Source organism: Hipposideros armiger, unplaced genomic scaffold (genome assembly GCF_001890085.2).
Source record: "Hipposideros armiger isolate ML-2016 unplaced genomic scaffold, ASM189008v1 scaffold_20, whole genome shotgun sequence".
In the NCBI taxonomy this organism is placed as follows: Eukaryota; Metazoa; Chordata; class Mammalia; order Chiroptera; family Hipposideridae; genus Hipposideros; species Hipposideros armiger.
This window is the reverse complement of record NW_017731370.1, coordinates 3,738,651-3,753,698: the sequence shown is the minus strand read 5'-3', so window position 1 is coordinate 3,753,698 and position 15,048 is coordinate 3,738,651. Positions and strand designations below refer to the sequence as shown.

The 15,048-nt window shown below is 40.3% G+C and overlaps 2 protein-coding genes across 3 annotated transcripts in view; one reads left to right on the top strand and one right to left on the bottom strand.

Annotated features, from left to right (window-relative positions):
- Positions 1-12,883: 12,883 nt before the first annotated feature.
- Positions 12,884-13,651, bottom strand: LOC109378973 (proline-rich protein HaeIII subfamily 1-like). Its single transcript, XM_019635241.1, has one exon. The coding sequence runs from the start codon at positions 13,649-13,651 to the stop codon at positions 12,884-12,886; it is 768 nt and encodes a 255-aa protein (XP_019490786.1).
- BTBD3 (BTB domain containing 3) overlaps positions 12,978-15,048 on the top strand; it is a 33,029-nt gene continuing 30,958 nt past the window's right edge. The window contains exon 1 of one of the 2 annotated variants that reach the window (XM_019635255.1): positions 12,978-13,147. The gene's annotated coding sequence lies outside the window, so the exon portion shown is untranslated. The remainder of the gene's footprint in view (positions 13,148-15,048) is intronic. The other variant, XM_019635258.1, reaches the window with a different exon arrangement.

Below are 15,048 nucleotides of genomic sequence, written 5' to 3'. Positions count from 1 at the left end.
GCCCAGGATTAGGAACGGGTCACCTCTCACTTGGACTCCTGCATATCATGCTTATTCTCCCTGTCACTCTATCTAATACTAAATTCTGAGCACGCCACTCTCCTTTAAACCATTCAGTCCTTCTCTCTCCCTATAAAAAGAAAATTCTTGGGATAAGAGTTCCTCCAGGAACTCTTTAACACCTGTCTGACTTCGTTTCCCACTACCCCTATGATTCTATTATAAATTGCAGTATTACCGAGCAATGTCCAAACATGCCACCTCTTTCAGACCCTGTCTTTAAACAGGCTGTTTCCTTGGCCTGGAATGTGCACCCCAGCCCATGTGCCTGAGCAACCCCCAGTCATCCCTCTCAGCTCCAAAGAGCCTTCTCTGAAACCTTCCCTTACTTCTCTAAGGACACTCAGTAGACCTCTGGCACCTACCTCCAATAGAGATGTAATAAAATTTGTTTGCAAGTGTTTCTCACCTCTAAACTCTGAGTTCCTCCAGGAATTCTTATTTGCATCTCTGGTAATTGTTACTAACAGCTTGAGAGAGCTGTGCACAGAGAAGGCGCTCAATTCACTTTTATTGAATGCAAGGAAGGACAAGGGTTGTCTAGTCATTTCCTGAAAAACTTCATTCATTCATCCATTCATTGAGTTCTTCCTAAAAAAAAAAAATGGGTAGACCATTGTGATGGAAACCTCTGGGAGGTTTAATAAAAATGAGGCCACTTTACTTGTCAGAGCCAGAGCATTGAAAGTCAAATTAACTCACCTCAGCATCTTCCTTAGGGCCAACATATGCCAATTGTTAGGACCAATATGTAAATATAATGAAGAGAATAATGTAAACAATAATAATGGCATCTCATATGTATATATGACTTAACAGTTTATACAGCACTTAGGTGCTCTATAAATAGTTTGCAACCTATTTATCACATTTTAAATCATTAGGAATGTTTGGGAAGGGGGTTGTCATCTCCAATTTATTGACAACAGACCTGAAGCTTAGAAAGATTAAGTGACTTGTCTAAGTTTACGTTGTGTGATAAACTGCAAAAAATAGCCCAGTTCCTCACCCTTTCCTCACCCGTGCCTTTAACCATCAAATTTTGCTGTATTTTCCACTCTGACTCTGATTCTAGCCACATGACTTTCTTTGGCCAATGGGATATCAGCAAGCATAATACTAGCACATGCTTGAAAAGCCCATCCACAGCTGGGCTTTCTGGTTCTTGCCCTCCACTATCACCAAGGGAAGCACCTGCCCAGACTAACCTGTTGGTCCCAGAGGAAAGAGGAAAAACATCTAAAGCACAGACCAATCACCTCCATCATCCAACCCATGGTTATACAGAAGCTAAGTAAGAATCTAGACACTTGAGTGAACCGAGTCAAGGCTTGAAAAACTGCCCAGCTCAGCTCAGACTAAATTATAAGCCTCAGGCTCATGAACTAATTATATGTTTATTGTTTTAAGCTGATGAATTTGGGGGTGGTATTTTATGAAGCATTATTGTGACAATCCACCAAGTTAATAAAATAAAAACTAGGACTAGAAAGATAATAGCAAAATATTCTTAGCAGTCATTCTTTATAGATATTGATAACCCAGTAGGATATCAGGGAGCTCAGCACTAAAGATTGAACATATCTAGTTGAAAGAGTCCAAATTCCTCTCCATTTCCTGGGGCTTATCCATCTTGAGGTCAGAGATACTTCTTTACATCATCGACAGCTCATTATTTTCTAATTGCCAAAGTATTCCTCTTATGAGAAAAACTATTTTTAAGCATATTATCCCAGGCTAGGCTAAATTGTAATCTGTAAACCAGTTGTGACTGCTGAACTGTTAGAAGAGGGCACCCACGCATGGAAGGCAAGGGTTGTATTAGATGGAAGTTGTGCATGTAAGTTCCTGGGTCAGAAATGGGAGGACTGAAGAGATGAATGGAGAGGTCAGTGGGATGCTTCTCTCAAGCCTCCTCTAGCGATTAAGCACATTATGACCCTGAGAGAGAGAGAGGAAGATCATGAGACATGAGCTGGAATGTGGGCTTTGGATGGGATTTGGCCAGATGATCAGGACAAGGGGATGGAGGTGGAAGCAGAGATAATGCTTTGAGGCCCAGATAACAAAGAATCTCTTATATTGGAATGCAGAATAAGACTCTCAAGAAGGGAGAATAGAATGCAGCACAGCATACGCTCTTCAGTAGCCCTGCACTTGGGCAGCATTTGGAGAGCTGGGCGAAATCCAGTACTCACTTAGAGGACTTTGCATCCATGGTTCTGATTAAACCGCTTGCCACATGGTTCGTGGACATCAAATACTAACGAGTAGTCAGAGACAACATCCAAAAGAAGATTCCTCTGGGCTAAATTGACAATCAGAAATAATTGGGTGACTTTAAAGTAAGTGATAAGGCTCTGCATTTACATAGGTGGGGACTAGGGACAACAAAGCAAATTTTAGTGTTAAAATCAATGCTTAATCTACAGGCTAGCAATGCCAAGAGACTCAAGTTCCAACAATTAAAATTAAAAATTAGTTATCTCTATGATGTGATACCATATCTAACTAAATGAATAAGATGAAAAAAAAAGACAGACAATATGAGTGTTGACAAGGTTAAGAAACAACAAGAACTCTAACACAATTGAGGCAGGAGTATAAATTTGTACAACATTGTTGGGTGATGTCAATAAAGCGGCACGTACTACGTCTGACAATTAAGTTCTTGAACTCATCCTAGAAAAAGTGCTACACACCTCATTGCTGAATATCACCTTTGAAGTACTCTCCTTGGGAAGCTATGCACCAACCCCACACCTAGTCCACGCTTCAAAGCAATTTTGGAACTTTTTTTCTGGAATTGCCATCAGAGTTGTCGTCGTATTACTCTTGTTGTCCTGAATGTCATCAAAATGTCTTCCTTTCAATATTTCTTTTATCTTTGGGTAAAGAAAGACGTCATTGGAGGCCAGATCAGGTGAATAGCAAGGGTGTTCCAATACAATTATTTGTTTACTGACTAAAAACTCCTTCACAGACAGTGCTGTATGAGCTGGTGCATTGTCATGGTTCAACAGCCATGAAATGTTGGCAAAAAGCTCAGGTCGTCTAACTTTTTCATGTGGCCTTTTCAGCACTTTCAAATAGTAAAGTTGGTTAACTGTCCAGTTGGTACAAATTCATAATGAATAATCCCTCTGATATCAATAAAAATTAGCAATATTGTTTTGACTCTTGATTTGGACTGATGGGACTTTTTGGTGGTGGAGAATTGGCTGACTTCCACTGTGCACTTTGATGCTTTGTTTCAGGATCATATTGGTACACCCATATTTCATCACCAGTGATAGCACAGCCCAAAACATCATCTTGCCTCTCCAAAAGGTCTTGGCAAACTTTGACTCTCCTTTGCTTTTGTTCATTGGTGAGCTCCTTCGGGACCATTTTTGCACACACCTTTCTCATGTCAAGATTTTCAGTTAAGATTTTCCTAACTGTTTCTCTATGGATGTTTACTTGGCCTGCCATGCTTCTCACAGTCAGCTGACAATTATGATACACACAATTCAACAAATTTTTGCAATGTTTTCATCATTTCTGCTTGTTACTGGCCACCCTGACCTCTCTTCATCAGTCATGCATTCTCTCCCCTCAAGAAAACATTTAATCCATTTGTACACTGCATTTTCTTCATGGCATTATCTCCATAAATTTGGACTAACACGTCCCTGACTTCTACTCTTGCCAAGTTTAACAAGAAATTAAATGTTCATTCGTTGCTCTAATTCAAGCTCAGTCATGCTCACAACACACAAAAATAGGCAACAACAATAATGAATGCCACTCAGCAAGACACTGTCACACGTCTACAGGAACACAGCTGTGAGACACCGATATACTCAGGTTATGAAACCTTACCGGGCTTTTTGTACAGTGCTGCCAATGTAAGCGCATGCTGGCAAATTTGCAAACCTAACTGTCAGACCTTTATGCAAATCCTCTGACCCAGTTATCCTACTTCTAGGTATAAACCTAACAGAAATATATGCATACCTATGTTCACCAAAAGACATGTATAAAAAAGGTCATAGTGCCATGAAGTGATAAAAATGTGGTTCCTTACAAATAGCGGACACTCTCTTCATAGTTAAATCAGGAAATTATGATCTCTGAGTTTCAGCTTACTCATTTAAAAAATGGGGAAAATGATATCTGCTCTGTCTATTCAGTGTTGATTTGAATGTCAAGTGAGTTAATGGGCATAAAAAGAGTAACTTTGCAAGCTGTGAAAATTTATACACATGGAAGGTATTCTTGCTGGAACAAAGCAAATAGGGGCTTTAATTTTAATTTTTACATGATTTTTGCACTGTTAAGGAATAACTCCCTTCAGCAAATGATAGTAATTGTGTTTTGGATCAATTTTTAAAAATCAGGTTTGTCAATTATATAATGTTCTTTAATGTATCCAGATTGTTGCTTTTGTTTCAGAAAACAGAAAATTACATGATAGCTTGTAAATGGAGCATTCAATTTCACACAATGAGAATGCTTCAAAAGCAAAAGGTCCACATATAATGTAGGAACTCAAATTTAATGGCATCAAATGATATATAATTTGATTCGTTCAACCATGTTTCTAGAAATTAATCACCGAGTTTCAGTATCTCTCTGTTCTTCGTGACTTGGTCTGTCAAAAGAAAGCTGCCCTTTTTGCCACAGCACTACTAATCAGTAATAGGTGGTTCTTTGGAGTTAGCATTTCAATCCAGTGCTCAGCATCTGGAAACATTTTAAAAGGTCAGACTGCTACTCCCTTATTCAATTTAGTAAAGTTTCACAAACCATATTGAGCTTCCTTTTTGTGCCTCCCAATATGCTTAGAAACACCTTTAGAAATCAATGGACACCCTGTTAGAGCAAAAATTGAGAGTAAAGATGAAGAGAGGAAATTGGAATGCACCACTGTAGCTTATTCCAATCCCACTAATGTTTCTCCAGATCAGAGTGTCTGAACGGTGTGACCATTGAACTTTTAGGGTGGTAATTCTTTGTGGTGTAGGAGGGTGCTGTCCTGTACATTGTAAGACGTTTAGCAGCATACCAGATGTCTAACCATCTAATGCCAATAGTACCCTCCTTCCAAGTTGTGACACCCAAAAATGTTTTTAGCCATTGCCAAATATCTCTGAGGAGGGGAGAGGGGGTTAAAATTTCTTCCAGTTGAGAACTGTTCTGCTAACACTTTGTGTCAGACCTTTTCCAAGACATCTACAACTTGGTACAATTTCTTCTAAACTTTCTGGAAACAGTATGGAAGTAAGGTGCCCTGCTCAGAGGGAACGAGGTCTGACAATTAAGTTCGTGAACTAGCCACCATCCGCTTACATTGGTAGCACTGTACCAATAGATCGGTAAGGTTTCATAATCTTGGTATATCAGTGTCTCACAGTTGTGCTTGTGCTAACATGTGGCGGTGTCTTGCTGAGTGGCATTTATTATTGTTGTTGCGTGTTTTTGTGTGCTGTCGTGAGAATGTCTGAGTTTGAATTAGAGCAATGAACAACTATTACATTTCTTGTTAAACTTGGCAAGAGTGGAAGTGAAATCAGGGATATGTTAGTCCAACTTTATGGGGATAATGCCATGAAGTAAAGAGCAGTGTACAAATGGATTAAATGTTTTTCTGAGAGGAGAGAAGGCATCACGGATGAAGAGAGGTCAGGGTGGCCAGTAATGAGCAGAACTGATTAAAATATTGCAAAAACTCATTGAATTATGCATCAAAATCATCTGCTGACTGTGAGAAGCATGGCAGATCAAGTAAATATCCATAGAGAAACAGTTAGGAAAATCTTAACTGAAAATCTTGGCATGAGAAAGATGTGTGCAAAAATGGTCCTGAAGGCGCTCTTGCATCATGACAATGCACCAGCTCACAGGGCACTGTCTGTGAGGGAGCTTTTAGCCAGTAAACAAATAACTGTATTGGAACACCCTCCCTACTCACCTGACCTGGCCCCCAGTGACTTCTTTCTTTACCTGAAGATAAAGGAAATATTGACAGGAAGACATTTTGATGACATTCAGGACATCAAGGGTAATATGACAACAGCTCTGATGGCCATTCCAGAAAAATAGTCCCAAAATTGCTTTGAAGGGTGGACTAGGTGTGGGGTTGGTGCATAGCTTCCCAAAGGGAGTACTTCGAAGGTGACTGTAGTGATATTCAGCAATGAGTTATGTAGCACTTTTACTAGGATGAGTTAACTCACGAACTTACTTGTCAGACCTCGTATGCAAGTAGCCTGGTGATTTGGCAAGCCCATGGTGTCCTCTCAGTCACTGTCTGCTCTGTACATCTTTAGAACATAACTCTATTAAGAGTATGGACATTTTGAGAAGATCAGAGAGGACAATAAGAGAAAATAGAGGAACAGGATTGAGCTCCAGCTGGTTACTTGGCTGCCTACATTTCATTGTTTCACTTCCACACTCCCCCACCAGTGTTTCCTCAGTTCACTTGCAAATAAGCTACTTGCACTTGAATTCTGTTTGGAGGTTTGCTTCTGAAGAAAATCAAAGTAGTAAGGTCTGGTGGGATATGGCTTTATGTTGTCGCATTAGATTCTAGAATATTCCAAACCCACAAAGCTCACCTTGGGAGAATGAGAACCCACAGGGCTTCTTCTGGTCCAAGTTATTTGAACAGAAAGAATATTTCTCCAGCTTTCTGGGGAGTTACAGAGTAATAACCCTTTTTAAAAGGGCAAACAGCGTAAGTAGATAGTGTTTCTTAATCTATTTTTTGTCATTCACTCATGTAGGCACAAAATGTTGCATGGTAATTCAAAGCTCTGTGAACTGTAATTTGCTCTTATAAGGTTATAATCCAGTAACAAACAATTTACAATGCCTGTTTAAAGGGAAAAAGAAAATAGGCTTCTATAGACTCTGAACTTCCACAGATGCCAAATAAGTAACCTCAGAGAAAGAAATGTACTTGTTTTATTTATCAAAACGTAGCTTAGTCATATACCCAATTGATACAATACAATGGCCTTTACTTTAATGTCTGGGTTTAATAATCTCTCCACATATAAGTTTTTAGTGTTTTTTCCTCAAAATTCAACCAGGAATGGTTTTACATGATGAATTGAACCATCAATTGTGAAGAAATGCAGTGAAAAATGCTCGTATGAACTACAAATGTTAATTGGACAATGGATAAGCAGGAAGTGAGCATTTATCAATATTGTATGCATATAAGCACTTAATTACTTAATCATTTTGAAATGAAATTTAGAATTTTAACAAAATATACATAGCATTTAAAAACTTTTTGCAACTCAAGACAATGTATAGTCTTAAACACATTGTATCCGTTTACTGATTAGTTTGATCACAGATTATATTCATTTTTTATTATTTATCCATATAATCAAGTTTAAAAAGAGGTTTTAAAAGTGCAAATGACTAAACCACAAAGACAATTTCTAAAAAAACAGGATACTAATAAAACTTAGGGAGAGGTTCCCATTTATAACAGGGAGAGATATTCAACACTGCAATAGCTAAGATAGATTTTTTTAAAAAGTGGCAGAATAAAAACAACTGGAAATGAACAGAATAAAACATGATAGGACTAGTAAAACAAAACACTGTGCATGGCAGATTGAATGCACTGCCTGTACACATGCCTTTGGCAGTGCCCTTCTGTACCCACTCTGGGCTCACCTATGTGGCTTGCTTTGGCCAATGAAAATGTCAACTTAATGTATTCAAAGGCTTGAAAATGTGCTTTTGCATTTTTACACAATTTCTGGAATGCCACTGCTGCTCTGAGAACAAACCTTAGCTTAGCTAGTCTGCTAGAGGTTAAGAGACCACAAGGAGCAGAGTTACATTGTTCCAGTTGAGATAATCCTAGACCAACCAGCCTGCAGGCACCCCACCAGCTAAGTGGTGGATGCTTGCGAGAGCAGGCAAGGTTAGCCACGTCTGGCCCAGAAGCAGAACTGCACAGCAGACCCGTAGACTTGATGGAGGTAATAATGGTTGTTATTTTAAAGCCATTAAATCTTAGAGTGGTTTGTTATTGAGCAATATTATATATAACCAATAAATTAGGTACAGATAACCAATAATCACTGGAGTGGTATACAAGATGGGAAATAGTTGTCATGAATGTGGGTCAGGTCTTATACTTGCAATAGGATACTGAACACAAGAGTTAAACATATCAAATAAATGTATGCATCTTGGAAAGGTTCCATTGTTAGAGGTGGTTTCTCTATTACGAGATTTGCTAAACAAATGTAAAGTAAAAAATCCAAAGAACATATACAGAAATGCCACTATTCAACAGTTCTCACCACATACCAAGATTAAATCCTCACCTAGAATTGTTCATGTAACATTTGAACTCATGGCCAGATTAACCACAACTTTGGAATCTCATTAGTATCCCAATGCCCAAGTGACACCTTGGAGTAAATACACAAGAATCATGAGACCAGGACCCAAGCATCAAGATTTTTTCAAGTTTTTCAGGTGATTCCAATGCGCAGCCAAGTCTGAGAACCAATGACCCAGTCCTAGATCTGTGCTGTCCAATATGATAGCCATAGTCACATGTGGCACTAATTGTATTTGAAATTTGGCTAGTCCAAATTGAGATGAGTTGTAAATTAAAAATACACACCAGATTTCAAAGATGTAGTATTAAAACAAATGTAAAATATGTCGTGAATTTTAAAATATTTATTACATGTTGAAATGATAATATTTTGGGTATTCGGATTAAATAAAATACACTTAAAGTCAATTTCACCTGTTTTGTTTTACTTTTTAATATGTGACTGCTAGAAAATTTAAAATTATATATGTTCTTTTGCTTTTGCGGCTAACATTTCTTTCTATTAGATAGCACTGACCTAAACTGTCCCACTGAACTAGAATATAAGGTATGGAAATAATTATTTTAATATTTGTGTGACTTTACAAAACCTTGCTTAATGAAGCATGTTGTTTGCATTCTGGAAAACTGGATATAGTGTGTTATAGGTGGTTCATTTTAAAAGAAAAAAACCTCTGTAACCAAATATTGGGTTTGTTGCACTGTTTTTGTCATTGCTTATGCAAAATAATTTATATGCATTTATTTTTTATGATTATACTCTATTTACTATTTTAAGTTTCATAATGATATAAAGTTCATTTAGGATTCAAAAATACAGGTATAACTAAAATGTGCAAAAGTCAGCTTATTGAAAAGATGTGTCAATCACATTTTGTCAGTGGGATAAAATATTGAAGAGAGGAGGGAGGTAGAATCAGTAAAGAATAACCAATATTGTGCCCGCTAACCATGTTATTAAATTTGCATTTTTCATGATCAAATATTCTTGTAGTGAGAAACACTTATATTGCCATTCTCTTTACTGAGTGGGCAACATTCTATTTGTGATACCGACAAGGTTGAATTATTTTGAATAGCATTAATAAAAAAGATCATGGAGAGTGCTGCTTATGAATAGTGCAGAGCTAACTGTGTTGTAAGTCTAATTTTAAACCATTTAATGCTAGCACATTGATTAAGTTGATAAGGCACAATTCCAAGATTTGTAATTTTTTAAAAACATAATCTAACCTAGGATGTATTTTAACTTATTTCATATCTCCTATTATCATTATTATTATTCATCAGATGATAATTAACATCCATGGCTGGATGTTAATTGATTTTATTAAAACTCTTCCTTTTCTAGTATAGAGTTTCTTTTAAACCCAGGTTAATTTATTTCCCATTCATGGTGGTAAAGCTCCAGAAATGAATATCTTCACAAATTCTCCTAATAAAATAACATCCTGATTATTTAAGGATTACTGAAATGCAGGGTGTTTTCCCCAGATCACTTGCTTCTGTCAAACGTGGAGTTGTACTCTCACCCATGGTGCAATATTTCATTCTCAGCCAAAAGGAAGACGGTCACGTTATGACACCACTGGTTACAGTACAAACATGATGGTCATCTTTGCCCCACGCAATCATTCCTTGTCCTTTTACAAACCCAAACCCCACCTTTTATTTTCATGTTAGTTTTTATGTATTTTCCTCATAAATCTCTGTTAGGTCAGGGATATTTATGTTTTTGTTTGTTTGTTTTTAACTCTAAAATTAAAATTTCGTTTAAAGGAAAACACAACCAGGACAATACAGAAAGGGAAAACAAAAAAAAGGAGGTTTTACTTCCAAATGGTTCTAAATGCCTCTCCTGCCCGTCTCTTACTGTATCCTGTGAACTTTGCAGCAAGTCGGTCAGTGGAATTAAAATGTTACTTTCGTTGACATTTATCCACATTTTCAAAACATGCCGCTCAGCCCCACTGTCTTGCACTACACCAAACTGTGCAAAGCTGGGGGCCACGAAGGCAGTGGGGTTAGGAGAGTGAGCCCCCAGCATCAACTTCCTTAACAAGGTACAGTTGGTTCAATCGTTTATGTTCCTCCTAAGGTACTTGCCACATTCTGCCTTATAGTTATGGTTAGTCATTTTTTTTTCTAGGTGATTTGATCAATTCCTTGAGGGCACGGATGTTGCCTAGGATATAATAAATGGCAATATTTGTAGATTAAATGGAATATTTTACCCATTTTTACATGCTCCCAATAGCTATAGGCATGCCCCAGAAGGAATTCAATAAACACATTGATTGAGTGCTATATCATGCACCTACTCTGAGAGTGGGAATTATTTCAAAGGTAAGCTCTTCTTAGGTTTTTTTTCCTTCCTAGTAGCAACTAGAGTGAATTGAATTGGCACTTAAATTGGAATAAAAATGTTCAGATGTGAATACATATCTTTGTTTTGCACGTTTGGTGTGTGTTTTAAGAGTACAGCTAGAGTCTGTCTTTATTTAATGGCTTATTTGGCATTTATTTGCAAATCATTAAAATATTCATATATCATCTTTTTAGCATGTCAGAGCTAGGGAGACCACAATTTTCTGTTATCTCTTAAATCTGTTTTCTTAAATTTAATATCATTACCCAGTGAACTGAGAAAATGCTTTCACAGTGCCAATATCCCCTTTCTCTCCTCTTTTGTTTTCACCTCGGGTATTCATTCATACATAATAGTAGTTGCCATTTATTCATACCCTACTATGTGCTGGATGGTTTACCCACTTTAATTTTTCATAACCTGACAGGTTAAGATTATAATCCTCATTTTTCAGATTCAGATGATAATTAAATTATATAATATTTATAACCTTGCAAGGTATATTAGTCAGGGTTCCCCAGGGAAACAGAACCAACATACTATCAATCTATCTATCTATCTATCTATCTATCTATCTATCCATCCATCCACTCATCCAACCATCATCCATCTGTATATATAGAGAGACACTTATTTTAAGGAATTGACTCGTGACTAGGGAGGCTGTCAAGTCCAAAATCTGCAGGGTGGGCAGGCAGGCTGGAGACCCAGGAAAGAGTAGCAGTTCAAGTCTAAAGGCAGTCTGTTAGCAGAATCACTTTTTACTCACAGTAGGTCAGTCTTTTGCTCTTAGGGCCTTCAACTGACTGGATGAAGCCCACCCTCATTCTGGAGGGCAATCTGCTTCACCCAAAGTCCACTGATTCAAATGTTAATCTCAGTAACTATCTTCACAGTAACATCTAGAATGTTTCATCAAATATCGGAGTACTGTGGCTGGCCAAACTGACACACAAAATTAATCATCAACAAGGTATATATTATGATTCCATGTTACAGATGAACACAGTAAGGTTCAGAGATATTACGTAATTTGCACAATATCAAACAGTTTGTTTTGGAGCATCAGGACTTTATAAAAGGGGTTTCTGTTTTCAAAAGCCCATGTGTCTCTTACTATATACAATGCCTCTCAACTTAACAGTTGAGGGCCAAATTCATGTAAAAGAATCACTTAGTGACTATAGTTGCATATTTTAGAGGTCCAATGTATCCACTAATAAGTATTTACCAAGGATTATGATCTAATCTAATGAAATAGGTGTCTGTCATAAAGCTAAGGAATTCTCCTGTCCTTCACAATCACTAAAAATGTTTCCATGCTTTCCACTCCTGGTGCCAACACTTGAATTGAGGACCCTACTATTTCTTGCCCAGAGTATACACAACATCTCATGTCTCTAGTCTTTATATTCCTAAATTCTACCACCTGCCCCTCTCCACCCAACTTTAGTATTTCTCGATTACCCATTGAAAAAAAGCTAAAAATTTGAGGTTAAGCATTAAAAATCACTTCCAGATGAGCTTCACCTACCCCTCCAGCTATCGTTTTTACCCTTCACTATGAACAAACACTCATTAAATTTGTCTCCAGTAGGGTTCATGAGCTTACATATCATTTTATGTTTTTTGCCACTTATGCCTTTGTATTCACCTTTCTCGCCAGGTGAACTCATCTTCTAGCTCTTAGAAGACCAGGCTTCTCAGTTTTTCTTTCCACCCCAGCCAGCAGCAATGCCCCTTTCCTTAGGGTGTATTTAAAGTTTGCACTTTTAGGTACTGGGTGATCTCTATGCACTCTCCTTATCTGTTCAAAGACAGGGCTGGGATCAATTCTGGAACTGAAATCCCAAACCCAAATGTAATTGGGTTCTCCATTAGTGTAGGATACCCTGTATCTTGCACAGAGGCTCTGCCAAAGTAGGTGCTCAATAAATATTTAACACATTAATTGATGAATGAACCAGATTAAAGCACTTCAGTTGGCGGGACAAGGGCTAACTTGCCTCTCAGTGAGGGACGCTCCTGGCCCTCTTCCACTGTCCTCCGTTCCACTGGTTCAGGGTGATCGCCCACTCCGCAAATGGACCCTAGAAGGGACAGGCAGTGCGCATGCCCCATCTCCACGGCCTCCTCCGGGCGCGCTGCCCGCTTGGCCCCGCCCTCTCCCCGCGCCCTGGCGCGCTCGCGCGGCCCCGCGGAGCGTGCCCTGCGTGCGGGTTCCCGCCGAGCCCGCCGGGCGCTAGATCCCCGAGTGCCCGGGCCGGGGTCTCAGGAGTGGGCACCTGGTCGGGGTGGCGAGCAGCGAGCAGCTCAGGCGGCGGCGGCGCCCAAGGCGACGAGCAGTGCGGGCGGTGAGTGAGGGCGCCGCGAGGGAGCTGGCGGGTGCCTTCGCGCGTGCGCAGCGCCGGACCGCCTGGCCAGGGGCGCGCTCCCGGCCGCGGGCTGGAGGGGCCGAGCACAGCTGGGCCGGGACAGGGCCGCGGGCCGGCGCGGACCTGCGGACGCGGGGGCTCCTCGCACCCCCGCCCAGGCTTGAGAAGCGCCGGCCGCTTGGGCAGGCTTCCCGAGGGCTCCAGGCTGGACGGTGCGGGGCCCGCACGGGGGTCCCGGCGCCCAGCCCAATGGGCCTGGCCAGCTGCAGCCAGGGGACCCCGGGGAGGGAAGAGGCGAGCGCCCCCGGGCTCGAGGCAGCCGCACCGGCGCCCGCGGGACGCGAGACCCCCGGAGATGGCGGAGGAGCCTCGGTGCGGAGCAGGTGGCGGGGGCCGCGCCCCTCGCCCCGGGAGGCGCACGGTTGGAAACAGGAGCAAACTTCCCACAAGTAACTTTATCGAGGGGGCTCCAGGGACCGACATCCCAGCCGTGCTCAGCCGTGGTCGGCGCAGCACCCCGGCGAATGATGGTGGGCTCCTGGAGACTGAGTTTCCTTCTGGTCTTGGAGCTCGTCCGCTAGGTTCTCAGCGGCATTCATGGCCCATTCATTGTTAAAATAGATGTTTAAGTTCGGTGTTTTGGGTAAGAAGGATGTTTGCTCTCTTGGGAAGAAAGGACTTATACTGCCCGGTCTTTTTATCTCAAAGGAAGTATTGTTAGGGTATTCTGGGGATTGCTATTTATGAAGCAACCTATTGTCCTGTGTGTGCTTGGAAAAAGCTAGCTAATTCTATTATTAGCCTTAAAAAGACAGAGAGACAATTGTGCTATCTTTTTCTTTTCTTTTTTTAAATATTCTCCGCCACCTCGCCAAATCGTGTGATACAGTAGTTGCTAAAATTGCACAAGAGAATCTTAGGGGAGTTTTAAAACTCTATGCTCTAATCACATCCCAGATTAATTAAAACTCAACGTATATTTTAAACAGACCGAAGTGTGCAGTAGAGTTTGGGGACCACTGGTTTAATATATGAAAGTCAAACTTTTAGTTTTACAAAGTATCGTTCAGTTTGTAATTGATGAGGTGAAACTCCATAGCTTCATTTTCCATAGACAGGAATTCACAAAGGGTGGTTTGTCTCCCACTGGGGACGAAGGGAAGTGTCTCTACTGGTTCAAACTTCAGTTGAACTATTTATTATATGACTCCAGCGTTCAGACATTCTTCTAACTGGTGTTTTGAATTTCTGTTGGGGTTACTAAACCCACTTCCTCTGACCCCTGCCTCAGCCAGGGGGTTTCTTCTTTCAACCCGCTCTCAACCCCCCTCTCTTCACCCTTCTCCCGCTCCCCTGTTTCAACTATCCCCCTAGCCTCTGGGAGGACCCTCCTGGCCCAGACTGTACTGGCTTTGAAGGGTTACTGCGGGTTCCCATAGCAACCGATCTTCCCGGCGGCGGGGGAAGTGGGCGAGTCCGTACCTTTGGGTTTGTGAATAGGGACTTCCTTTTCTGAAGATTTTGAATCACGCTTTTCAGTTCTTGGCCTTAGCGCAGGTAAGGGTGAGCTCATACAGTTCTTGTTTCTTTCTAAGTAATTACAGAATTATTTATTAACGCTGTTGTATGGGGCGATACCTGCTAAAGGCTGTTTCCTGAAAATTATTTTTGTCCTTTCCCAGTCTTTGCTCTGAAAACTTGTTTAACAAAGTTCGAAAATGAGGTGGAAACAATAAAATAAAAATAAAAAAACAGGTTTCCTTTGGGGTACACAAACCTAAGAATTGTATGCATTATTTCTCTAAAGTCCTAAGGTCTTATATTTGAGAAATTTTAAAAATGAAGCATAATCCTCCAGCCATGCAAAAAACCTTTGATAA